Source organism: Blennius ocellaris, assembly GCF_963422515.1.
Source record: "Blennius ocellaris genome assembly, chromosome: 10".
NCBI lineage: Eukaryota > Metazoa > Chordata > Actinopteri > Blenniiformes > Blenniidae > Blennius > Blennius ocellaris.
In genome coordinates, this window is record NC_137659.1 from 15,002,839 (window position 1) to 15,027,104 (window position 24,266).

At 46.9% G+C, this 24,266-nt stretch overlaps 1 protein-coding gene across 1 annotated transcript; it reads left to right on the plus strand.

Annotated features, from left to right (window-relative positions):
• Positions 1–5,229: 5,229 nt before the first annotated feature.
• Positions 5,230–24,266, plus strand: pik3r2 (phosphoinositide-3-kinase, regulatory subunit 2 (beta); the record flags this gene model as incomplete). The annotated part of the gene is given in 16 exon segments (XM_080504118.1): positions 5,230–5,548; positions 15,466–15,558; positions 18,074–18,148; positions 18,659–18,808; positions 19,799–20,009; positions 20,274–20,359; positions 20,482–20,584; positions 21,172–21,270; positions 21,363–21,543; positions 21,730–21,849; positions 22,096–22,238; positions 22,353–22,529; positions 22,625–22,696; positions 23,023–23,059; positions 23,061–23,194; positions 24,059–24,266. Coding segments are annotated over 16 exon segments (2,208 nt in total).

Consider the following 24,266-nt stretch of genomic DNA (forward strand, 5'->3'; position numbering starts at 1 on the left):
GCGTCGTCAACCGAGTCAAATCGGTCCATTATCAATTCTCTGGAGCGTTCGTACTCGTGGAAACATGATGCGGTATAAGGTTTTTGTCTACCGTGACGACAATTGCAGTCGTCTGGCTCGGAGGGACAACAGAACAGACTCGGCACGCGAAAACTCTGCCGCAAGAAGCCCCGAGGAGTTTTCAAAGTGTTTGCAGGTTTATCGCATTTCTTTCTCTGCTGCCGTAAACCTGTTTAAATTCAATCGCATGGTCATAAAGATTTAAGATGGGACTTTAACCGAGTTAAGGCGTATAATTGCCCGCATCTTATATCCCCTGGTAAATACGGTTCGGCCTCTCGGACTGTGGAGCCTTGTGGCACGGTTGACTTTCCAGAACAGTACCGTCTCAGTGCGAAGTCGCCGACAGCTGTTTCTGCTTAGCGAAGTGAGCTTTTCAGCTTCACTTAGGACAGATAGAATTCAGGTGAACATAACTTAAAATCATAAAATGGCTAAACCCCCCCCCCCCCCCCTCCTCCTCCTCCTCCTCCTCCATTTCAGGTTGAAAAATGAGTCCTCACAAACTCCGGAGTTGTTTCTCCTGCGTCGTCCTCGCCTGTGGCGCAGCACATTTCTCAGATCCATGTGGACAGATGGCTGGAGGCCAGATCGCATGCGCGGTAGCCACTTCTTTCCCCGGCACATGCACGGGCAAGGAAATCGCAGTGTGTCGAGCAATATTTACATTTTTTTTTTTCCACTCTGCGTCTACTTTGCCTTTTTCCTTCAAGGCAACGAAAGAAAGAAGAAAAAAAATTTCCATGACAAAATGTGTGAAGCGAGTTTGGCACCGGTCACCAACGGCGGTCGGAAAGTCAAAGTTGTGCCGCATCCTATTTTCATTTCGGTAATTCTTGATCAGCATTATTATCACACAGTGAACGGTAAATTAAGATAAATCGGAGGCACAGAATGTAAAAGAGTGCATCTTTTATTGAGGTGAGGGTTACAAGTTGAGGCTCGACCTGATGCAATTTTCATATATGACAATGCCTAATTCAAGTAACATCTAGAGGTATTTTAATATTGCTTTATTTAAATTTTTTTATAGTTTTGCTCCAATAAACTTTAGCTGCCAAATATTTAGCATTTTTGCTTAAAGCTCGCATAAATATCCATGTTTCTTACCATTTCCATGTTACATTCATAATATATGTAGTCATAATTTAAAGGAAATGACCTGCATTGCCAGCAATACAAAGATTAATACTATTTATACCACTCTTGTGCAGCTCCTGTATTACTGGACTATGTTAGTGATGCTCTGAATAGCTTATTTGACATTTTCCATTCTGCATACTGGAGTGTAATGAACAGGTCAGAGCTGCACTGGCTGACTAAACACATCACGAGTCATTTGATAACTGCAGACTAAAATCTATACGGCATCAGACGAGGCCTCACTCTCTCCCCGCAAATGAAATAAGACGTGTGAAAGAAGAAGTATGAAAGACTAATGATTTAAATCACTGTGGAGGTGTAGGGGTCACCTCAGATAGTCTTCATTTATTGCGGCAATGAAGTCAACTCATTGAGCTGTTACTTTGCAAGTGTGTGTAAATTTTAGTCTTTTCCTGAAGGTTTTAATGTATTTCTCCTCTTTTTTTGTGTGCATGTAATCACTGTATTTTGTCACCATGTAAACTCAGAAACGCAAACATCTCCTTTTCATCCCATTGCATGACCACAGGGTGACTCGCTGAGCTCCAGCCAATCACAGGCAGCCTCGAGTTTTTACATGATATGTTCCACATCCTCTCTCCGGGGTAGTTTGATTTGATCAGGATCGTCGCTCCATCAACAATCCCCGAGCCGTCACGAAGGCGGTGGGGCTGCGGGGGGGTCAGGGGTGCGGCAAAAGCCGCCGTTGTTTGGGTCGGACGATTTGATCACTGCCTAGATACATTTTCTAATATTAGAACGTTTCCTTGATTTGCCCGGCTTCTCTGGTGACTGGGGAGCACATGGCCACAGTAGCAGCCAATCAGAGCGCGGGATTAGCTTTCCCTCTCTCTAGCAACAGTGAGTTACTTGCTGCCTATTCATTAATTATTTTCCCGTGGTCTCCCTCAGCCGTTTGGAGTCCACTGATAGCAAAGCGCTCCGTCTCTCAGTCTTTTTCTCTCTCTCTCTCTCTCCCTCTCTCTCTCCCTCCACTGCGCTCTGCCGCTGTCGGTGCAGCGCGAATGCAAAGTCTGAGAAAAAAGGGGAAAAGGATCAACTGACACCGACTGAGCCTGCCAGCTGCTGCCGCGCTCCAACTCCGGCACCGAGAGCAGGACTTTAAAACAGAGATGACTCCTCTCTCACCTCACGCGACTTTTTCTACTCTCGAACTCGACGGGGGGAATGGGCGGCTGATCGGGCGCCATCTCCGCGCGCCGCTTCCCCCGGCACTTCCTTTTCGTCTCGTTTCTACCTTTTTGCGGCAGCGGGGCTCTGACTATAAACAAATAGGACACGGTGACTGGAAAAACGGCCGGACTTTTCCTCCTGCTGGGGATGATGGGGTAGGGAGGGTAGGGGAGAGGGGTGGGGGGGGGGGGGGGGGGGAGTCGTCGGAGGCAGGACTCGGTCTGTGTTTGGGGGGGGGGGGGGGGAGAAAAGCAGGTGGAGAGAGGAGGGAGGGGAGTTTGGGGCTGGGGGGGGCGGGGGGGGTTATGGTGGTGTGAGGATTGCGGGCTGTGGTTGGGTATGCCAGTGCCACGTGTCTCGCCTGGCACCTCTTGCTTCTCGACTCGAAGGATGTTGGACCGAGAGTCTGGCTTGAGCCCGTCCGGCGTCTCTCTTAACCAGGGAGTGGGGTGAGTTTTTGCACTCTGCCGCATCCTGTTACCACCCGTAACTCCTAAACGTTTATTTTTATTTATTTTTTTTCCGGAGAAAAGATGGCATCCGTATTCGTGAAGATTTCGCAGTGAATGTGCGTTTTTGCTTTCCGAATATCGAGGGTGTGGGGGTTGGGGTGGTGGTGGTGGTGGTGGTGGGTGGGGGGGGGGGGGGGGGGGGGTAATCTAGACTAAGGTTCAAAAGCATGCACTTGGGTATTCAAGGCTGCAAACCGAAGGCTTCGGTTGTTTGTTTGTTTGTTTTTTAATGCTTTTGTTCGATTACATTATCACATCTGCAAAGGATCCGTCGAAACACTGTCCACTTATGAACATTTCTGAAACGATGGCACAACACCGGGCCTCGCAGACCAGGCCTATGCTCGTTTAAAACCCGACGTTTTGGGAACAAGCCCCTCGTATACTTTCTCCCTGGCATGCCAGAATCAACTTCCCAACTTTCCCCTTCTTTTAGCTTCCCTTTTCTACCTGCCCACTTTCCTCTCGGACGTCCTCACATCCCACCCGGTGAGGTTAATAGCGTCCCTGCGTTGCCCAAAGACCACAGATGTTGTACTTAATCTGGACACCATAATCTCCGTCTTTTTTCGCTCCATGTCTCGTCCCCTTGCCGTTTTAAAATTTAACTTGCTTATGTCTCGGATGCTTGGGGGGGGGGGGGGAGGGGGGGACTGCTTCTTATTCAGATGCTTCTCTGGATAAAGCATCCTACTGTTAATAAATGGTGGACTGTTAGATGTTTGATAAAAGAATCCAGTATCCGATAGACTTCCGTGCGTCATTCTTTTAAAAACATGATCATTTTAATCAACTACAGCATGATTGCATGTATGAATTGCACAATTTTGCTTGTTATCTTATTGGGCCTTGCAGTCGTGTCTGTCAGTTGCTCTTTCATGCTCATGGACTGACCTTTTTGCTGTATTTAGATCCCACGAGCCGACTGACTGGAAGGAGAGGATGATTTTATTGGGTTTAAGTGGTTGTTTGTGATATAGTGTCAGTCTCAGTGGCTCAGTGGACTGTCCTTCCAGAGCTCTCGTCCCGTGGAGACTCGGGACACCGTGATTTTAGCTATTTTGACAGAATGAAGTCGAAAATATTTCCATGGCTCCACCGAGCTGCCTCTTTTCTCTCTTACGGGGGAGGGAACTGTTGCAAAGGCTTCTGCATGTTTTACAAAATTGTGGTTGCCCGGCACTCGACGGGCGCTTCTTCCGATCTTTCGCACGCCCAGTTCCTGCGAAAAAAATAACCCCGCTCTCTTCGGTTTTCGTGTTCTCGGAACACAATGTTAAGTTTAAGGGACGTTTTTCATTCAGCGGTGAAACTTCTTGTTCCTGTGAAGGCTGTGACGCGTCTGAGGCTGAGGCTGTGTGAATGTTGAGCGGAGGGAATGGAGGCTCATGTTCAGAGACCCGGTCTGCTGTTGGTTATGACGCAGCAGCAGCAGCAGCATCCGATATGTCGGTCCTCACCGAAGCCCGCACAAATGCATGAGGCTGTCGCAGTTCGCCATTTTCATGCGCCGCTTTTAACGCTTCATTCCTAATCGACCAGGGCTGCTTTTCCTACGGATACTTCTCCAACCGAATCAACCTTTTATGTCTGTCTAAGAGTTCGATTTTTTTTTTTAATCGGGTGTTTCTGACGACTCATTTTTAATTATTTTTGTTTTGTTTTTTGTTTTTTTTTTGTCATCCAGGTCAAACCCAATTCCTGCCCGGATCATGCGGGCCATCTGAGAGGACCGAAGGAGATTAAAGACCTCCCCACTCCGCCTCTGGTCCTCCAATCAGACCACTTGATTTGACCGGGGCGATCCGGCGGCGTGGGGGCCCTCGCCTGGTGAAATCTGTCAGCAGGCTGTCCTCGGTAGCACCCAGCCGGCAGGTTTTTTTTTTTTTTTTTGCTGCTTGCAAGAGCATGTTGCCAACGCTCTCCCTCTGCTCCATCATCTGGCTCAACCGGGGTATCAAGCTGAGGAAAGTGCACCAGTCCACCAACACCGGTCAGGTGTGAACCCCGCTGCCACCGCAGACCTAAGAGCAGCACGACTCCCTATCAACTTTTGAAAAATGCTCCTAAGCTTCGGGTGATTTCTCCTCCTCCCCCCCCCCCCCCCCCCCCCCCCCCCCCCCCCATTCCCCTCCGACCCGCTAAGCCACTGTACCAACACCAGATTTCAGTGACTCAACCCGTTTTGGTTTCTGAAGAGGATTTTTTTTTTTTTTTTTTTTTTTTGTATTGCCGAATCCTGTCGTTGCAGTCGGACTCGAGCTGCCTCAAGCTAATCCTCTGTTGGGTGGCCATTTTAATTTTTTGACTCTGACTCAAAATGGCGTCGGAAGGCTTCCAGTACCGTGCCCTCTTTGCGTTCACCAAGGACCAGGAGGAGGACTTGGACCTGCAGCCCGGAGACCTGCTCACGGTCGGCAGGGCGTCGCTGGCGTCCACGGAGAAGTACCAGGAGGGCTGCGAGGTGCAGCCCGAGCGCCTGGGCTGGCTCCTCGGGTACAACGAGCGCACCAAGCAGAGGGGCGACTTCCCGGGGACCTATGTGGAGTACGTGGGCCCCGTCAAGATGGCGCTGCCTTCAAGTCAACCTCGGTCACAGAGGCCACTTCCTGCCGCTCCCACACCAGAGTCCCCACAAGGTAGGGGCTTCTCAAATGTATCTATGCATCTTCATTTCTCTGAAGCTTTTCCATCATGTCACGTCCAGATGGAAATGCACGCGGAGTCAGTTGCCGGATTACAAATGCTTCTATATAGTCTTTCATTAAGACGTTTATCGTGTGCACAGTTTAGTTGAAAATAACGCGAAAAAAAAAAAAGCTGGTTTCATTTAGTCAGTAATGACCCAATGTGTGGAAGTGATCAATTCAGACGGTGGCTGTTATGCAGGGAGGTCGTCGTCAATCTATACTGTTTGTTTATAATGGTCATAATCTTTGTCGCTTTATTTTCCTGACACATTTTCATGTCGAGGACCAGATCTGGTCGTTAGCGTGTGCCGTCAAAGTTCCACTATCGTCTACCTTCGTTTAGGTAAATGCTCTCCCCTTATCTGATCCCCTAAATCTGTATTTGAAACGCGTTATAATCCCACCCCGTTGGAGGCACAGCCAACCGAGCTCCATGCTGAATAATGACGGGCTCGTCCATCTTCTTGCTGGACTCTCCAGGTGTGACGTTGATCCGGTCCATCTGTGTGGGCCCCTTCGCATTCGGCCTTCATGACAGTCTCTGGGATCCAGGCTGTGTCGGGCCTGACCTGGACAAAAAATGCCATCCATCTTTTTTCACTCGCGAGTCGTTTCGTCCTCTTTTGTACTGCTGCACTCGTCATTACTTGCGTATCCACATCGAGTCTGAATCGCCATCATTTCCCATGTTTGGGTAAGCTGAGGCCACATCGCTCAAGCCGAGTTCACGTCGGGAGTTTCTTCTGAAAAGACCCAATTTATTCTATTTATGTGCCCGTCACTTATTGAAATGAATTACAATCAAGTAAAATTACAAATGGTGTCGAGATTCAAGTACACATGAAGGACAGGGCCGAGTCGACAAGTAGGTTTGAGGAAGAAGGATGTTTTTGTCCGAGTGTTTGTGTTGTTGTGCAGATGAAATCACTCGAGCTAAAACATCACAGCTCACTCAGATAAGTGCTCCGTGCCGCCACAGTCCGCTCCCACCACTTTTATTTAGGCACTGATATTTATACTGATATTTATTCACATCGTTAAGAGTCTGCTTTCAGCTACAGCCAGTTCTACCTTTGCACAGTTTGAGGTAAAACTTTGATTTGCTACCAAAGCGCCTCCACTCTCCCAACATTTCCCATCATTCTCTCCTCATTTGCACTCCTTTTGCTTTTGGCTTCTGTCGGTTAATTTATTGCTTCCTTGTACGAAATGCCAGTAAAAAATGAGCGCACGGCCAAAAAAAGATAAATTAAAGTTTTTATATCGACCTGCACATCTCTTCTGTCAAAGGCCCTTTCTTCTCCCTTCTCTTTCAATTTTTATTTTTTTTTTCTTTTTTAATTTTTTATGAAAGGTGGACTAAGTCCCAGTATGCGGGGCATGAACTCTGAATTACCTCTGGCTTGGCAACTTGGCTATTCAGCATGAACAACAATGTACATTGAGTGTCATTCATTCATTCATTCATTCATTCATTCTCGTCTTTTTTTCCCCTGAAAGGTGAAATACCTCAGCAGTGGAACAAAACAAAACAAAGCAACCAAAAAAAAGATCCAGAATTTCCAATCAGTTGCAGATATCGTTCTGAAACTGAAGAAACTGTGATCATTTAAAAGTGTTGCTCGCCAGGTGAGGAGGACAACGGTATCCTTGCGGTTTGATGGACAGTGAGACAAACCAGTTGGGCAGCAGGCATTTGTGTCTGTGATTCGGGGAGACAGGGGCACAGGAACCAAGCCAAGCCCGGGTAGAGGGGAGGTGTTTCTGAGCGGGGAGGGAAGGGGGGTGGGGAGGAAACCTTGGCTGAGCACCAACAGCGCATTGTAGATTGGAAATGGTCATGTCCCGACTTAAACAAATATCATCGTTGTTTCCCCCGTGAAGCAGCAAAGACTCTGATCCCGGTTTGAATAGAGCTATTGTGACTGTGGCTCACTAAATATTTACAGAGATCGTAATGTTTGGCGTCAACCTTTCAGGCTGCAACCCGGTGCTGCCAAATGTTGACCAAGTCCACTACATGGATCCCAGCGTCCATTATTTCCACAGGCAATTTAGCACTGATTTATGGACAAACTCGTGATGGGGCCGATACCGATCCAGTATCTGTATCTGGTTACGATACTAACGTAATTCACGGACTAGAAATTTCCGATCCTCAAGCCGCGCCTGTGCTTTACCGTTGCGGAAATGACTCCACAAGAAGATTCTCTGCCGGCTGCAAGCTGGAATGGATCTCCTGAACGGAGGCGGGTCTCAATGAGTCCGGAAATCCACTCCACAGTTTGCAGCCAGCCAACAGGCCAGTGTGGCAGCACTGAGGCTGTCCAACGTTTCATGACAACATGTCGCTGTTTGGACGTATTTTATGCTCAAAACACGGCAAAGCAACACAGCAATGCGCTATGTTTGCAGAGCCGTTGTACAGCGAGGCGGCTTCTCCGCAGCCGGCCGTCACCGTTTTAAAATGCCAGCTCACCGAGGAGAACGGCACCGACAGCGGCATCAAAACAATGAAAAGCAGCTCCTCCGCGCTTTCGGCAGGCGATTCAGACCTCTGTGAAGCTGATAGTCCAAATCGTTTATGTAACATGAGTGCTGGAAAAATTGCTGTTTGTGCTGCGTCGCTAAATAAATTCTCCAGGGATTAATGAAGTGATTCTAAAGATTTTAAAGACATAACAAGTTTATTACGAGATGACGTCACGCAGAATCCCCACATTGTCCAAAGTGCACAAAAATAGTTTGTACAGCTTCCTTTTCTGACCTTTATACTAACCTCAAGTTGCATTTTAGGAGAATACATGCATACATTCATACATTTCATACTTGCCTGTAGAGAGGAATTCATTACAGCCTCATATAAAATCAACAATAATGATAATATCAATGTTAAAAGAAACACAGCTCTGGTATTGGTATAGTATCGGCATCCACTTTTTTTCTGCTGCTGGACCACATTTGTCAGTCCAGCATCGTTCTCATGCAAATACACACGAGAGTTTAAACCAGGTGTAACACTGCAGACGCCTGGCTGCTGGTGAGGATCTTCTGATTCTGTTACTCAGGTGAGAGGAAGGTGGTTTCTGGTTTGCATTGGTGTCGTCGGGTGACTGCAGCCTGGCTGAACCTTTGTTTAGAAGCAGTAGTGAGCGAGACGGCCGATTTTTGGTTGGGGGGGGGAAACATTCAAATATCTTTGAGCTCTGTGCTTTCAGAATGACACAGCAAAGGCAGGACTGTGGGTTAGCAGATGCCGTCTTATTTAGTGTAGATATTTAGACCAACGGAGGCCACAATGAAGCTTTAAGTTTTGCTGGCACGCATTCAGCCAATGTGCTTTGCTGCACTCGGACGCAGTTCTATTCTTGCGTTTCTTTGAAATGGAACGCACAAAGTGATTCTGCATGAAATCTTCAACTCGATTATGTGCAACGTTGTGAAAGTAGCTGCAGTAACGCCCAGTAATACATGCAAATGCACGTTTATGCTTGAATAGTTTTAAATGTTCTGCTATGGATACAAAAACATGTAGAAGTAAGTCTGGAAAACCAGGGAGTCGTCCCCCCCCCCCCCTCCTTTTTTTCTTGCTCTCCTCTCCCTGGCCTCACTTTAACTGCCTGCTGAAGTGAACCATGGCTTGGCATTTTTGCAAACTCCTCCCTTCGTCCTCCTTCTCTCACCCCTCCCGGCACCCCCCCCCCCGCCTCCCTCCCCCCTCCGAAAGCTTCTCTCCCTGATTCACATACACGTCTGATACTGTCTCTGGGCAGCTATAAACCATGTTCGCGAAGCCAGTTCTCAGAAAGGAGAGGCCTCCATGCACTCTCCCTGCGCCTTACCAGGAAAGCACTTTCAAAGAACCCGTGGAGGAGGGTAGGGTGGGAGGGAGGGAGAGAGAGAGGGCGGGCGGGGGGGGGGCCGGGACAGTAGAGAATGAGGAATGTTATGGAGAGGCTGCAAAGGGAAGGAGACAAGGGTGAGAGTGTATGCCAAGGCCACCCTTCCCAACAGCAGATATAGTAACCAGCTGGATTTGGTTTCTTAACCGGCTGTTGGAACATTTTCATGCACTTTAGGGAGTTTTGCATGTTAAGAGTTTGCACACCTATGGAACATTAAAAAAACAAACACGCTTGGGAGCTTTTCTTTTGAGCCAGCGCAGCAAACAAGATGAGGCTATTTCAAACTAGAAGATAAAGTCAAAGAATGAAATGATCTCTGTCTATTACAGCAGAGAGAGGCCCTCAATACGTTCAGTGTTCACTTTTATGCAACTTGATTTGTACTGACCTTGACGAGTTGTGAGACTTCAGCCATTGGATTTGGCTGCGTGCACTGTTGTGGCTGCAGAGGCTGCTCAAAGAAGATTAAAAAAAAAAAAAAAAACTGCCTCGGTCTGCGACTGTCGACATCTGTTCCTCGCAAGATTGCAGGAAGTAGTGATTTGCAAACGGGGAAGATAATAAACTTCGTGCCCAAAAGTAATTTTTGTTTTGCGTAATATTAAAGGGCTCTGAAATCGCTCATCAAAAACAATACGAACCTGGACTGTGCAGTCCGAAACCTCACGAACAGACGGGAGTTATTTTCTCATACAAATATAAAACGCATTCATAAGTATGTTGATTTGGTTCTCTCAGAGGAAAATATTCTTATTGGAATAAAGGGCCTTCATGCAGGAGTTGAAGCACATATGTGCATCACAAGTCCTGCTTGGAAAAAGCATAGAGCCCCCCCACCCCCCTCCCACACCCCCCCCTCCCCCCCGTGGGCCCCACGTGGTGAAAAGCGCTGATCTATGGTCCACCGAGGAGACGAGTCTCGATTTCTCCTGCAGCGTGACTGCATGACTGCATTCAGTATTTACTGTAAACTACCGTGCAATCGCAAACCCTCGTCGTCACGTTGTGCGAGACGCGTCTCGGTGAGTTTACTCTTTTTTTTTTTTCGGGCGGCCGCCCGGAGGCCCGGCCACAACCAGACGCAGCGCCGCAGTGCAGGGGTCACCTGTGCCCGGCGTGTCGGTGGCGGCTCGGCCATCCACGTGCAGCGATCCGAAGCATGTTGTGACAGAGGAGTGGATGGTGTCGCCCGCTCATAATGCATCGCCTGTCTGCATAGTTGGGACGCGGTGAAGACGTGCAGCGGTGAAACCCGACCGGCTCACACGCACCCCGTTACACATCAGCTGCGAGCCAGACGCCAACTGGCCTTGTCACCACGACGCACAAGAAACACATTCATGGAGCCGCGAGCGAGGCCCGGAGCGCCCGGCGGATATTTGCCCTCGTTTGTTGATCAAGCAGATTCGTTTTCAACGTCGCTTAAAATATTTAAGTGCCTTTCCAGGCCAGCCAAACCCAGAGATGGCGCTTTCATCTGGCGAAATAATGCCGATCACAAGCGGGAACGTTTCAGTGGAAATGGAAACGGTTTTAGTCGGGGCAGCGCGACTCGAATGGGAGTGTTTATTTGGGGCGTTGAGCATTTATTGATGTTGGCGAACTCATCTAGGCAGAGTTGGTGCCTCCGCAGAGAGTGGAAACCAGAAAAGTAACGCCGCTGTGAGTTGCTTAATTACGCCAAAATAGAAAAGTGTCGGTCGCTGTCAAACTGAATTGCAATCTGGATTGTGACGCGTCAGTCCTCGCGGCGAAAAACTTGAGTTCCGTTCCGGTTAACCTCCAAAATCCAATGGGATCTTCCATTGCCCAAAATCTATATGTGGTTACAATTCTGACAAAATGCTGTGTTGTCCGAATAGAATAAAATGTTTTTTTAATATTCAAATGATCTTGAAGACATTGAAAGTTGAAATTTCTTACATCATATTCACAAATGTTTTGAACAAAGTAATCCACTTATTATTGCAGGCGAGAAAGACGTATCCTTCACTGGTCTGCACATTTCTCCCTTCAGCTTCAGTATTTGTAGCACAGGCAAGGGATAAAAGCTGCAGACCCCCCCCCCCCCCCGAAAAAAACCATAAAATAAATGATGTTACGCTGTTTGGATTTCCATTATTTACCAGATGACATAAACAATGTACTAAATAAACTGTCTCCTTCTTCCCTTCTTATTCAAAGTGAATCCTTCTGCATTTTCAGTCCGGTCAATTTGATGTTCTTCATATTTAAGCTGCATTTCCTCGCCGACTTCCCCGCCTTTGATGCTTGAATCACGTCATGTTTTGTCAAAGAAGAATGAAAATATTTTCCCTCCACGGGAATGATTAGTTTACTGTTCTGTTTTTGTTCCCCCCCCCGTTCTAAATTAAATGAGCAGCGTGTTGTGGTTGCAGTGAGGAATCTGCAGAGGTTTGATCTGTGCATGAATTAGTTCTGACTCTCTGCACGCAGGAGCTTCAGTTTCTGGGGGGAATGCAGCAGAGCCAGCTACACGTTATGTAAGCTCGCCGATCGAGGAGATAGAGCAAATATTTTTGCTCCGCGGAGCTTCTTCCCCCTCTACTTTTACGACGGCTTCTCGCCTCGGACGAAGCGACACCGAGCTTTTCCATCACGTCTTGCTTCAGAAGCCTTCCTGAGCGTTTCACTGTCGACAGAAGCCCCCGCCAGGAGGTCTTGTTTGTGGAAAATAATTTGCAGTGAATGCATCCGTACGGCAAGACCGCCGAGCCCCGAAATGCACCGCGGCTCAGGTCGTGTCGGGTCGTAATAAATCTGTCTCGCGGGGAGCCGGAGTGCTAAAGCGGCGGCTCTCTCGATACTAGTTGTTTATCTCTCGGCCCGTTTTTTCCAAAACCCAGAGACCACTCCACGGCTTCAAGTGCAAGAGCAAGCAAAAAAAAAAAAAAACAAGTCCCGTCTTCTTACAAAAATTTGCACTTGGTCCAGGGCTGCGGTGGCCTGGAGAGGCGGGTCTGGGACCGGGACCCCGCAGTGGACAGGCCACAGCCGTGAGACCCTTGACCCCAAGAATTTCCCCAAGGGCATTAGTAAAGTGTGATTTGTTAGTTATTTCTTTGAATATATGAAGTGGTCTTCTGGCTGATAGTGGTATCTTCTTCTCCGTTTGGTTTTATTTCTCTTCTTGCCTGGAGCACGACCAAAGCTGAACTCTGTACGAGTCCCATTAGAGTGGCTTTTGGCTCCAGATGAATCATTGATGCGTTCTGCTCTCTAAAAGAAACACCATTTACATTTTGCAGCATCGGTAGTTTATCACCAACCCATCGCCCTTTACCAGGTTTTTTAAAATTTCTTTTGAAAACAAATTCTTTTAATTGGTCAACCAAAGTTATTTTCGGAGGATCCGAGTGACTCGGAACGGGTTCGTATACAATTTACCTGCTTTGGGTCATCTGAAGTCTTTCCAGAAGAAATCTGCCACCAGCAACATGAAATAATACAGTAATCACAGAGCATCTCTCTGGGTGTCCCGCTGGTCAGTGGGTCACTTCATACTGCATTTCGAGACCCATCAGTATCTGACACCGTCAACCGGTCTCAGTGCGACGGAGGAGCCGCACATTTAGAGCTAAGACCAGCGAGATTCTCTCACGACTGTTATCTGTCGCACGTTGTGTAGCGTTAGCGTCAGATTCTCCCGACACAACCGCCAAGTTAATGGATTACTAATTACAAAAATGCAGGTAACATTATTTCTTCAACTGAACTGCCCATATTTAACTTTATGCCATTACACATAAATTACACATTAATATTTTTTTTGATTGTGTAGGATTCATCCTGCAGTTATAAATGTGCACTAAGAACTATGATTGCATGATCATCTGGAGGGTGACGAGTGCTTATTTTCAGTTAAATTAGTTTTTTTGCTGGGGGGGGTAAAGTGAATACTTCTGCTTCAGGATGAGCAGATCTCACAGCATTTTATTTATCGTATGTAGGTGAGACCTAAAGACAGAAGTCCCGGACTGTCCTCCGAACTCTTGAGTTTTAAGGACCAAGTTTGTAAAAACAAAACCGCTCGGACACAAATTATTTGACCAGTTTTGGACCCGTTTCATCAACGTGTTGATCAGAAACTCTATCCCGCCCCGTAACTCACGACGTCCACTCTGCCCTCAACTTGACCCTTTAGCCCCGCCCCCAGAATGCTCCGATTGGTTGAGGCAGCGCGACGCCAATCCCAAGCTGGTCCGATTCATTTTGTTGGCATGAGTCAGTTGTTGCTTTCCAGAGAAAATTGCACGTGGACTTGCTCGCCTCTGGTTCGCATGCATTCATCACTTGTGCCAAACTTCTTGTTTGAGACTTTCTGTGAGATGTGGCACATTTTGAGTTTACGTCGCAATGCGAGCGCGAGGCCCCGGGTCAGGGAGGAAACACACGAGAGGCCTGTTTGCATCCCATTTCCACCCCCAACACTCGGCACCGGCACTTGTTTCATTTAATCACGAGCACAATCTGTCCCAAAGCAGGGTTTCTTTATTTTTCCTTTATTTTTTTGGCTTTTCCAGATCTTGGATCCAGATCTGGAAAAAAACTCCCCTGCAAAGTTTAGTTGGGGTTTATGTTTAGTGCAAGCATGTATGTAAACTCTGAAGTGCACCACCTGAAGAAACAGAGTGCGGGCCTGCCAGCCAAAATGGCCAACGAGGATAAAGAGGTGGCAGAGCCCCCCCCCACCGAATGTGTCCGTCTGCCTGGGTGGACGCTGGAGACACTCCCAGGCAAAGTTTCCACATTTATCCAGCAAACATGGAGACAGAGAGGCAGAGAGAGAGAAAAAGGCACAAAGAAAGGAGGAGGGGGGGGGGGGGTGGGGGGATCAAATAAAAACTGAAATAAAAGAGGCCTAAAGGGGCCTGAAAGAAGAAACACGAGAGAGAAAAGTCCAGAGAGGGAGAGGAATGTGCTGACGCGGCGTTTCTTGTCTGAACTCCCCAAATTAATAATCAGCAGCGGTTTAGCCGAGTCGTGCCAGGAACAGGAGCCTCTGCCAAGCCCTGGCCAGGCCAGGCCCTTCCTACTCCCAGTGTTACCCCCCCCCCTACCCCTACCCCTACCCCAGCCTCCACCTCCACCCCAGATCGCTGCCCCGTTCTGGGGGCCGAGCGGGAGGCGATGGCTGCCTGTCCTCGCCGGGCCGGGGCCTGGCACGCTGCCACGGGGCTTTTGCTTGTTCAGGAGTTTTGATTAAATCCTTTATTGTGCTCCACTCACGCAAAGAGCTAAGGCGAAACACCGAGCAGGACGGAGCGAAGCGGTGGGGAGGACAGAAAGCGAAAGGGGAGAAAAGAAGAAGAAGAAAAAAAAAAGGGGGGGGGGAGAAATGGGATCCCTCTCTTTTTTTTTTCTTTTTCTTTTTTTAATCTTGCTTTCTCCTTTTCTCTTTCTCCCCAACTGAAAAGAGATTTGATTTAGACTATGGGGAGTTGTAAAGTAGATAGGATTTCTCACCATCTCTAGTCCCTCTTCTGTTTGAGGCCTTTTTTTTTTTTAATTTCCATACTTGAATAGGGGCTTTTTATTTTGCACGTTCAGTGTCTGGTTGTAGTTTTACCCTCTTGTATCTCATCACATTTAGAACCTGACTTGTGTAGATGGAACCACAGAGTGCATAATCCACAGCGTAAAGGTAGAAACACCACTTTACTTTGTTTTTTTTTTTGTTTTTTTCCTCCCTGCTTTTGTCCACACGTTGGCGCATTTTACATCCGTCGTCTACCACTACTACAAAAAACAAACCATGAAGCTCCCCACCACTTCTGCAAAACTGGGTGCGCTGGTGAAATGTCTCCCCCAAACTTGAAAATGTGCACTAAACTTCCCTGCAGATCTGATCCGTGCTCTCGCCATTATCCACGCTCCAGATCTCCTACTGCTCCCAGTTAGCGGCGGCAGCGTTAACCCAGCTTCTCCTTGTTGTTTCAGCTGCTCCCGTGCCGGACCTGAGCGAGCAGTTCGCGCCGCCGGAGACGGCTCCCCCGGCCCTCGTCAGCCTCATCCAAGCCATAGAGAAGAGAGGTATATATATGTTTATATATATGTTTATATACATGCACATATCTGCCAGCCGGCGGTTTCATCTGTCTGTTCTCTCTCTCTCTCTCTCTCTCTCTCTCTCTGCGACCGTCTCCTGCGCGGAGACGTGCTCTCGCTGCGCCTCCTCGGTGCCGCCGTACCGCCGTGTGCGTTTTTCCCCGCGTTCTGTCCCGACGTTTACCGAAGCCCTCGCTGGAGAGCGCCGCACAGCGGGTCCGACTCACACCGTGTCATCAACAAATAGAGCCCAGTGGGGCTCCAGTCACACTTTTTCCTCCTTGTCGTTTTTTTTTATTTAGACCAATCTACATTCTGTGTTTGGTTTTTTTTGTTTTTTTTTTCCTTGAGATGAATTTTTTTTGCCTGGTCATTCAACACAATACAGGCTCATTCTCTGTGGCTCATTTTCCTCTGTAAAATACTCCACAACAAAAGGCGCCATTGATGTTCGGCTCTTGTGATGCAGTGTTAAGTAACGGCGATAAATTCAAGAGGGGAGAAAAAAAGAAATGGCAATATGCAGAAAGAGAGTTTGTAGAGAATTACTTCGGAGAAATGAATATGGGCCATGCCTGAGTTAAAGAAATGACCAAAGAAAAAAGATTTTCTATTGACATCTCTTTTTGCAAGAATCGTCAACAGCTATTTAATTGATTATTTAATTGATTTCAAGCCCGTAGAAACAGTTTCTCTGAGCACAGACAGCCTAAATAAAAAGCCTTTTGTTCTTTTAAGATGATGAGTTCCTAAATAACAGAGCGGGAACTAATAAACTTTTGGCATTTTGGCTCTTCAACAAGATTATTATCATTATTTTTTTGGGGGGGTAAAAAATGTTTTATTAAATAATTGCTGGCCTGCGCACAGGCAGTGACATTTACCAGCAGAACCAACAAAACACGTTAAATAATTATGTTTTTAAAGTACAAGAAGGCTGCCAACTCTCATTTGTTGAAACAAAACTCACTCTATGAACTCCAACATGTCATTAAAAATAGCAAATCAATTCTCTAAAGCTCTAAAGCACTCAGTTATTTCATTTGGGGTTGTTGTTTTTTTTAAAGGGCTGAACTGTATATTTCTTTTTATCATCATTGCTGATTTTTAAAACTGAACTTTAAAAAACAAAACTGAAATAGTTAAACAGTCCCATTCTTAAGATGAACTTTTTCCACAATTAACTGAATTTGAAACTGAATTGTTTCCGACTGGGAGATCAAATTGTCCCGTTTACCTGAACACTGAATAAAGTGATCATGTGCATCGATCCCATAATGCACTGGGACCATTTCACGTTTATGACACGATTACACATCTGGGAGGCTGCCGGTGTTCAAGATAGATTTGTTCGCTTTACTAATCTTACTTGTCATGTTTTGTTTCTTTTGAAACTGAAACAAAAACAAAAAAAAAGGTGATATGTTTAATAGCAGTTAAATGTTGCGGTCCGCTCGCCGGGCGGCAGGAGGTCTGTCTCTGGCTGCAAAATATTGTAATGTCACAGGAATATTGAATGAGCTCACTGCTGGACGGATACGCTGCAGCGGTGCGGTTTTCACAACTGCCTGACAGACGGGCTCGTCTCGAGGAATGCAAACAGTCTAGACACGGCATTTCTGAAGGATTTTTTTCTATAGAATTTCTTTAAATGTGGGGAATAAAGAATTGTATGAGTGAGGTTGTTTTTTTTTTAAACAAACTGTATGAAGTTTTGATAAGTGCTTCATCGTAAAGAAAACCCAAAGCTTTTCTCAGCGATGATGCATGTTATAAACTTCTCTCCTGAAAAGAGAAGCAGGTTTCTTTTTTTGGGGGGGGGTTTCTTTGCCGTGTTTTCCAGAGTCACCAGATCAGGAACAAACGAAATGGGAACATTTCTTGGCTTCGCCCTTGCGATTGTTGCCTTTTTTAAGTGTTGAAAGCTGGGTCCCCCTCCCCAGCTGACTGATGGCCTCGTCTCAGTCGACGCACGTCACGCTGGAATAAAAACAATGCGAGGCTCACTCGGTGTTTCATTCAGACATTTTCACTCCATATTTCACTCGGGAGGAATCTGCTTCCTCACACACATCGTTACACGCCCCAATCACCCGGCAGCTAATAAACTTGCATTGAGCTCATATTTTTATTGTACCTCCCTTCTTTGGATCATTATTTTGAAGGACAATAAATTGTTCCGGCTGAAGTCTGGTTCTCATTTCTCGTTTAACCCTCTCATTACTGGCTTCACTTGATTTGGAGGCTGGAGAATCTCCTATTTGTAGGATCATTTCTTCTTTCGGCGTCTGGTGGTTCATCGTGCAGGACGTCCACACTGCTTATGTCATAATAGACAGGTGTGACACTCAAAGGATCCCAGCTAACTACACCTGGACACGACCTGCCAGATCGTCTCAGCAGCTATAAATTATTGGTTGAAAAAAGTTTTGTTATTTTTTTTTACAGGTTTTATTGTTTTTATATATACATTTTTTTTTTTTTTTTTTTTCTCTTCCAGGTTTGGACTGTAAGACATTGTACAGGACAGCCAGCTCCTCCGGTTCAGACAGTCCGGTGTACAGCCTGAGCTCCGGTGAGTCCAGGTTATTGAACAATGGTAGAAGTTTTCAGAAATCTGTACTTATGTGTTTGTTGCTATGGTGACATTGAACATTTTTACAAAGGTGACTTCCTTTTTCTATTTCGAAAACAAATCTTCCAAAATGAGACTTTTAAATTGAATTCTTCTTATGTTATATAAAGTCCAGTTAGGTGGTGACCTGTTCTGAGTAATACAATGGGAATCATTACCTATACTTTTATCTTTTTGAATGTTTTTTTGTTTTCTTTTCGCACAAGTACCCACACTTCCATTTAAGTAAATAATATGAGTACTTTTGACCACTCTGGTTATTATCCTGGCTTGTGAGCTCCTTTCAGACTGAAGTGAAGACTTGGCAACAACATGCAAACACAAACCGCGAATCAACTTTTTGCAGTGCGTCTCCGCCAAAGGAAACCTGCGCGAATGAGAGTAAATCACTTTTTCTTTTTTTTTTCCCCCCCTGCTTGCTTCCGTTTCTTCCCGCCGTTGGTTCTGCAGAGGGTGAATCGGCGCAGGCGGACGTGTGCTACTTGTCGGAGGGTGTCCTGCACTACCTGAGAGACCTGCCCTCGCCTGTCATCCCCGCCTGCATCTACCCTCACCTGCAGACGGCTGTCATGCAGCAGCAGATCCTGCAGCAGTCAGCAGGTCGGTACACTCTCTCATAGGAACTGTCCGTCCTCCGGAATGGCGAGCGGCGCTCATGTTCTCTGGATCCTTGCGCCGCGGAAGCTTGTTACCGGTGGACCGGTTTTATCTGTCGGCCTCGGGCTCTCCGCTACCACGGCGCGGTATGAAAGAGCGTCAGCAGAGCTTTGAAGTAGACTCCTCGTGAGCGTGAACATTTTGCAGCCCGTGTGACGGCCGCAATGAATTATGCATCTCCGAAGAGATTCAAGTCTGTGCGAGTTGATGTTTTTAGCATGAACCGAAACCCAAGCGATGCCTCAAACTGCGGACTGCTTCCAACCACGTAGCTGTTTAATGAATGAAGTTGGGAGTTTGTCGCTGCACAGAAGGACTTATGAAGATGGAGATTTTACACTGACAAAATGGCTGTGCCGCTTTGTAAGAACAAGCACACATCCCGAAGAGAGCCGTGTGCAGCCGGCATTGTTTTTTAAAGCACAAAGAGAGCCACATTTTAATGCTTCGACGGCTGTAATTTAGGTTGAAGTCTTTACACAAGGACTGGAGTCGGTTTGCGCTGACTGGGTTCAATCCCGTGTCACAGCAGTGAGACGAGAGAGTGGAGTGTGACGAGGAGGAGGCGCCCGAGGCGCCTCGGAGACACTGAGACCGATTCTCCTCAACGCGCTGGATTGATTCAGTCCTAAATATTAATGACGGGTCGAGAGAAGCGATTGAGCACGGCGACATGAAACGATTGTCAAAAAACCTTGAGAAATCACCGCCACGATGCAGAGTGGGCGGTGGTTAAAACCTCCCGCCACTGGGTGGTGGTGTTGTAACTTTTCTCCAGCTATTATGCTCTAACATTATGACAATCCTGAAGTGTTTGTGTGTCTGTACCAGGCGTGAATGAGAGAAGGAGAGGAGAGAGAGAGAGAGAAGGTGCCTTTTGTTTTGCTTGTTTCCACAAACAGACACGGTGGTTTTTTCCTCACTCTTTTCCAGATGGCGCCGTCGCTGCCAGCCATAACCGAGAAGTAAGCCTGGTCCTCGAGAAGGCCACTACCGTCCCCCTTCATCACCGCCTCACCCTTCAGTACCTCCTCATCCACCTGGCCAAAGTCACCCAGGCGCAGGCCAGCAACGGCCTGGACACACACACTCTTGGAAAGATCTTTGGCCCCCTGCTGATCCGGACAGGGGCGTCCACGCCATGGTGAGTTATGTTATGTAAAAACATACAAGTAGATGCTGACAATGTTATATTTAATCCCTTAATTTTTTTTTTTTTTTTTTTTGACTAAATCAGCCATAAAAAGCACACGAGAAGGTGCAGTTTGTTCAGACTGACTCTACAGCCTTTATGTTTTAACAAACTCGACTCTCGCCATAGGGCTTTGATGCTGCCTGCTTTCACACATCTCATCCACGCTTTCTGGAACGGACAGTTCGAGGTTTTTATTGCTTATTTTCTTTGCAGGTTGTCATTGGATGAGGACATTCCTGCCTTGGTGGTGGAACGGCTGCTGATAGAGAGAAATAGCGACCAGGACCTCACTCCTCCAGGTTGGTGCTTTTCGTCTTTCAGCCTGCTCAGATCGGTTCCTTCCTTCCTGAATTGTTTCTGATGATGACCGGCCGTCTCTCTCTCTCTCTCTCTCTCTCTCGCTCTCTCTCTCTGCTTCCAGTTCTCCCCGCAAAGCCAGTCAAGTCAAAAATGACACCGTCGGCCATGACGGACACCAGCAGCCTGCTGAATGACGCCGAGTGGTACTGGGGGGACATTTCCAGGTAAATTATGACACTGCTTGGTTTCCGGCCAAGTCCTCAGTCGCGTGATTCCGTCTCATTTGGACTCATTTGTGCTCGGCCCCGGCGTCTTTAGCCATTTAGTGTACGAGGATCGATTCCCTTGCTCCCGACCACCTGCCTCGCGACAGCCAATTAAGATCCATCACGTGGTTGATATTTCAGTTGTGTGTGGCGCAGTCCGCGTTTTCTCCCTGCGCCTGCATGAAGTGGTGAACTGAGTCAGCAGAGGCACACTTGGAGGCGACGCAGGTTGAGTTGTGGCAACACGAGATGTGCCTATTTCACAGTTTCACCATCTCACGTCACAACCTCTTCCTTTGTTTTTCAAAGTTTTACATACACAGTGAAATCAACACGTCTGCTTTGAAAGCAAAACTCTTGCTGCAGTGGAACATAAATCAGTTTCTTCTGGGTTTTTTCTCACCTTGGTCACTGGCAGACAGTGTGTCCATTGCATTTTTGCTTTAGCTTTACATTCAGAGCATTGAGATTCCTAAACCAGTGTTGTCTGGCTTTAGAAGGTCTTCAGCGCAACTGTTGATGTGAAAATGTTGCTGCGTTTGCAGAGAGGAGGTGAACGAGAAGCTGAAAGACACTCCGGACGGCACCTTTCTGGTTCGAGATGCGTCGAGTAAGCTGGAGGGCGAGTACACGCTCACCCTCAGGTAATTCTATGTGCTTCTCTAACGGACGAACCTTCGTGTTCGGGCAGCTGGAGCCCTGTACCAATCCACCTGGTTTCTGTCTCCCCCTGCAGGAAAGGCGGGAACAGCAAGCTCATCAAGATTTATCACAGGGACGGTCGGTACGGCTTCTCCGAGCCCCTCACCTTCCTGACCGTAGTGGAGCTCATCAACCACTACCGCCACGAGTCCTTGGCTCAGTACAACGCCAAGCTGGACACTAAACTCCTGTTCCCCATCTCCAAGTACCAGCAGGTTGGTGACGCCGTGAAGTCGTTCATGGACTGAGATGAAAGTATTCAAAGTCCTTCAAGCAAATGTTTTGTTTTGTTTTTATGAATCCAAATAAGTGAATCCAGTCTGTTTAGGGCTGCTTGAGCCATTTATCTTCCCAAAGTGATGTATCTTTTTGTTATTGATCTGTGTTGTGTCGTGGCTCAGCTGGTGAAGGAGAACAGCATCGAGGAGGTGGGAGAGCAGCTGAGCAGCTATCATGAGCAATATCAGGAGAAGAGCCGCGAATACGACTGTCTCTACGAGGAGTACACGCGGACGTCACAGGTCAACATACGCAGACGCACTCACAATCATCAGTTCACCTGTTTCATCTGCATTTTCATCAGAATGTTCAAGCACAAAAAAAAAAAAATATGGACTTCATCTTATAGCTGTGTGTAATGTGAAGGTTTGATATGTTATATGAACACTGAAGATGAGTCCAAGTGTATTGCTGTGCATACACATGGTGCTGCACTTGCAAGGTGAGCCGTGAGACGCCAATGGAAACGTCCTGTCTCTTCGCCACAGGAGCTGCAGATGAAGCGCACAGCCATTGAAGCTTTCAATGAGACCATCAAGATATTTGAAGAGCAGTGCGAGACTCAGGAGCGATACAGCAGAGAGTCTCTGGAGCGATTCCAACGCGAGGGCAATGAAAAGGAGGTTCAAAAGTATGTTGACGTTCACGGGACTTTCATGAATGTTGATCTTATCCTTCTTTAAAACAGAAGGCATGTACATGCAAAGATTAAATTCTTAAATTCTTTGCATCGTGTACATCGAAGGATCCAGAGCAATTCAGAGCGACTGAAGTCTCGTGTGAAGGAAATCCATGACAGCAAGCGTAAGCTGGAGCAGGACCTGAGGGAGCAGGTGTCCGACAACAGAGAGATCGACAAGAAGATGAACAGCCTCAAGCCGGACCTCATGCAGCTCCGCAAGATCAGAGACCAATATTTAATGTAAGGACAAGCGACACCGAGGTCCTTTGACGCACGTTGTAGTGTGTACGTGAAGTCAAACTGTCTGCGGCATTCAATCTGCTCCTGCTCCTCAGATGGTTGACACAGAAGGGGACGAGGCAGAAGAAGATCAATGAGTGGCTGGGCATCAAGAGTGACGCTGATGAGTAAGTGTTTCACATCAAGCAAATCGGCAGTAACTACAAAACAGCTAAAAGGCTTGACAGAACTAAAAGAAAATGGCAAAAAAAAGAAGCTAAAATGCAGAAATGGTTAAAGGTTAAATCAGCAAAGGTGCAACAAAATACAGTTTTTGATGTTTTCTAAAAACTGCATATATGATTTCTCTTTGTTTTCGAACATTGAACATGTGTTGCGGTTTCATTTGGTGAACTGTGGGGTAACAAAGCAGCTCTGTTGGTCCTGCAGGTTGCAGATATCCGGCGTAGATGTGAGATGTTGAGTTTGTGTGCTGCGTTATTTCCGTCTCCAGCTCCTACTCTCTGGAGGAGGACGAGAGCTCGCCTCATCAACGACGAGTGTACCTGGTACGTGGGCGACATCAAGCGCACCCCAGCTGAGGAAATGCTGCGGGGCAAATGTGACGGCACCTTCCTCATCCGAGAGAGCCAATCACAGAAGGGCTCCTACGCCTGCTCTGTCGTGTGAGTTATAAGAAGTATTTTTTCAAAGGCATATATATTAAAAAAAATTTAATAAAATGTCTTAAGATATTTAAAAAGATTTTAGGGATAGGAGATGGGAGGATGGAGACCCACTAACTCTCACCACACATGTCATCTCAAGCAAGTAGTAAATTTCAGTTGAAAACTGCACTGATGTAAGATTTTATTGTTCGCAGCTGCTCACATTTGTAGACAATCGAAAGCAGGACTTCAATCACGATATAGAGGATTTTGTTTCAAAATACTTCCGTTACTCTTATTTTATTTTTATCTTATAAAAATGAATCCTCTGAATCTTTAGAGTTTTACTCTACAAGTAATTTTTTTAATGTCGTCCTCCTCAATAATTTGGAGAATAAGCTGGGAAAAGACACTCCCCTGTCCTCCTCCCATCACCATACGTAGCCCTGTTTACACAACGTTAGAAAAGCTTTGCGTTAATACGGCAACGTTTTGAAACGGGATGTTCGTTTATCAGAAATGGCAGAGAAACACTGAGAATGATGTAGTTTTCCTGGTCCGCCACTAGTGAGTGCTGTTTGGGGAGAATCTCAACTGGGAGTCATGACATTGTTGATATTCTTTTCTACTTGCACATGTGCAGAAGAGCTATTTCGTACCGACATTGTGTGCATGTGCAACAGCAGAGTTTCAAAGAAGTTTCATTTTTGCCTCCGTTTCCATGGAGACGGAGTTGGAACGTTTTCTCAGTGCTGTGTTTTTATTAGAGGCTGCAAGGTGCGTCGTGTAAACAGGCAGCGTTTGTTCTAAATATCGAGGACAGTATTTGACTTTTGAAACCCCACCGAGACGACTTAAATGTGGTTGCTTGTTCTTTCCCAGGGTGGAGGGAGACGCCAAGCACTGCGTCATCTACAAGACGGCCACGGGCTATGGATTCGCCGAGCCCTACAACCTCTACTCCTCCCTCAAAGACCTGGTCCTCCACTACAAGAACGTCTCCTTGGTCCAACACAACGACCAGCTGAATGTAAACCTGGCCTACCCAGTCCTGGCCCGCTCACAGAACCAGAACCAGCACCCCAGATGA